Source organism: Gadus morhua, chromosome 10 (assembly GCF_902167405.1).
Source record: "Gadus morhua chromosome 10, gadMor3.0, whole genome shotgun sequence".
In the NCBI taxonomy this organism is placed as follows: Eukaryota; Metazoa; Chordata; class Actinopteri; order Gadiformes; family Gadidae; genus Gadus; species Gadus morhua.
This window is the reverse complement of record NC_044057.1, coordinates 19,967,916-19,970,415: the sequence shown is the minus strand read 5'-3', so window position 1 is coordinate 19,970,415 and position 2,500 is coordinate 19,967,916. Positions and strand designations below refer to the sequence as shown.

Genomic DNA, 2,500 nt, shown 5'->3' with positions numbered 1-2,500 from the left:
CCTGCCTCCGGTGAGGCTCGGTACCACATGACAGACCCCCCTCCCCGACCCGCTCCCAGCCACGTCACAGGCGGAGCCGAGCCGGCGTCCAGCGCTGACGTGCGCCGGCCGTCGTCGTGACGACCATCCAGGGAATGCTACAACCGTGCTTTTCGCTACATGCGCTACATTCGCTAATCCGTCCGCCCCCCCCCCCGGCCACTTTAAGATACCTCGGCCCCTGCAATGCCAGCACCCTCCCCTGTGAATGCGCTGCGTTTTGTCTGCTGTTTGGTGTGTTCCCGATTTTTTATTTTGGTCCTGCGGAATCTGGGCTCTGAGAGAGACGCACGACTCAGTGCTGCTGCTGCTCCGTACCTCAGCCCCCCTCTGGCTGCTCATTGGCCGCTCGGATGCCACGCTGCAGTCTAATCAATACCTCCCCAATTACCATGCCCCCGACATCTCATTCACACCGGGGCCCCTGCCTCGAAGAGCAGGGAGGGAGGGAGGGAGACAAGGAGGGAGGGAAGGGTGGAGGGAGGCATCGACAGATGGACAGAAGGGAGAGGAGGAATAATGAATGGATGAACGCATGAAGCCAATTTGGGAGAAAATACGTCGTTTTTTTTTACCACGTCTCGAATTATGCTTTATCTCTCGTCGGAGGAAAGTCAGAAGAGTAACGAGATTCAATAGTTGCGAAAAACCTGCTCCTTCACTCATCATCCCCTGCTGATTCCAGGGAGAATTCAGTTATTTTCAAACCGCAGTGAATTATCTCACACGTAAACCGTGAACATTGAACCTCTCCCCTCCCTCGAAAAAAAAACGATAGGTGGGAGATGGCCAACTTCTCCGTCCATATCAACCGTACGCAAAAACACAGGACAGGCTCACATTAATAAAACCCTCATTAACAGGCCGTCACAGCTGTCAACAGCATTCCCTCTTTTTTTCTTTATGTAATATTACAAAGGCATGTTGTGGCTTACCTTCTCGGTCACGGTGAACTGCTCCAAATGGGAGCTGGCCAGCATGACCTTCAGCGGAGTGCACAATGCCAGCCACATAGGGGAAAAGCACTTAGCCTCACAAGCATTCATAACAAACCTGCATCGCTTGTGTATTCATGAGCCTGTTATACATTGATCAGGTTTTGACGTAAGTTTTGAATGTGTCTAAGTGTGTCTGTGTGTGTGTGTTTGTAAGTGTGTGTGTGTGTGTCTGAGAGCGTGCGTGTGTATGTGTGTGTGTCTCTGTGTGTGTGTGTGTGTGTGTGTGTGTGTGTGTGTGTGTGTGTGTGTGTGTGTGTGTGTGTGTGTGTGTGTGTGTGTGTGTGTGTGTGTGTGTGTTTGTGTTTGTGTCTGAGTGTGAGAGGGTGTGTGTGCGTGGGTGCTTCATTGTTTGCGTAATGGATTGCCATTCAACCTTTAACTATGTGGGGCAATTGTGTGTGTGTGTGTGTGTGTGTGTGTGTGTGTGTTTGTGTGTTGTGTGTGTGTGTGTGTGTGTGTGTGTGTGTGTGTGTGTGTGTGTGCACTATCCTCTTTCTGAGTGGTCAGTCTGAGATACCGGGATGACATCATGGCTGCCCAGAAGAGTTACATTAACAACAGTATCAAACCATGACACAGGATTCCTGATCCCATATTCAGGATCCAGTACACGTCTTCTGCAGCCCGCCACATAGTAGGGATGGCTGACATGTAAGAATTAATTACTACAACAAACCCTGGGGAATTTTAAACGACATAGATAGATGTATAATATGTTAATGATTTCTAAATCTTCTTCTAAACAATCCAACTCGTGGTTGGATTGGTGATTTGATTTGTAGAGTATCTCAAATTAAATATTTCTGACTTTACAATGTGGTCATTTCGGCTTATGGCGATATATCATTCAAAATGAGACGGTATCGCGACTGCAATATCACTCAAAGTGACAATAATCGTATTACCACCCAGCCCGAACCCACAAGTGAAAAAAAAGAAAGAAAAAAGTATTCATACTAAAATAGAGAGAGAGAGAGAGAGAGAGAGAGAGAGAGAGAGAGAGAGAGAGAGAGAGAGAGAGAGAGAGAGAGAGAGAGAGAGAGAGAGAGAGAGAGAGAGAGAGAGAAGCATCAATTTTGACAGTGATCAGTATGCTTCATGTTGCCCCAACCCAACAGATTCCTCCCGACCAGAGGTCATTTCAGTGTGTTAGCTCGCTACTAGCAACCAGTTGCTAGCCCCTTGTTGCTAAGCGGTAGAAAACAGCTACTTCTCCTAGATGGTTGTCTGTGTGTGTGTGTGTGTGTGTGTGTGTGTGTGTGTGTGTGTGTGTGTGTGTGTGTGTGTGTGTGTGTGTGTGTGTGTGTGTGTGTGTGTGTGTGTCTGTGTGTTTTAAGCTGTGCCAAGTTACAGTGTCCAACTCAGTGAGCAGCCATGTAGATGGTCCTGAATCCTAGAGGTTTTCTATTACAAACATAACATGGATGTTCCCAGTATGTGGGCAGTGTGACAGTGATGCAAGT

At 48.1% G+C, this 2,500-nt stretch overlaps 1 protein-coding gene across 14 annotated transcripts in view; it reads right to left on the bottom strand.

The window, feature by feature from the left end:
- dlg3 (discs, large homolog 3 (Drosophila)) overlaps window positions 1-2,500 on the bottom strand; it is a 75,202-nt gene that overhangs the window by 40,660 nt on the left and 32,042 nt on the right. The window contains exon 1 of one of the 14 annotated variants that reach the window (XM_030368371.1): window positions 975-1,096. The exons of the other annotated variants lie outside the window; for them this stretch is intronic. Within the exon in view, the coding sequence (XP_030224231.1) occupies window positions 975-1,085 (111 nt within the window). The 5' untranslated portion in view covers window positions 1,086-1,096. Of the gene's footprint in view, window positions 1-974; window positions 1,097-2,500 lie in introns of those variants that run through there. 14 annotated transcript variants of the gene reach the window in all.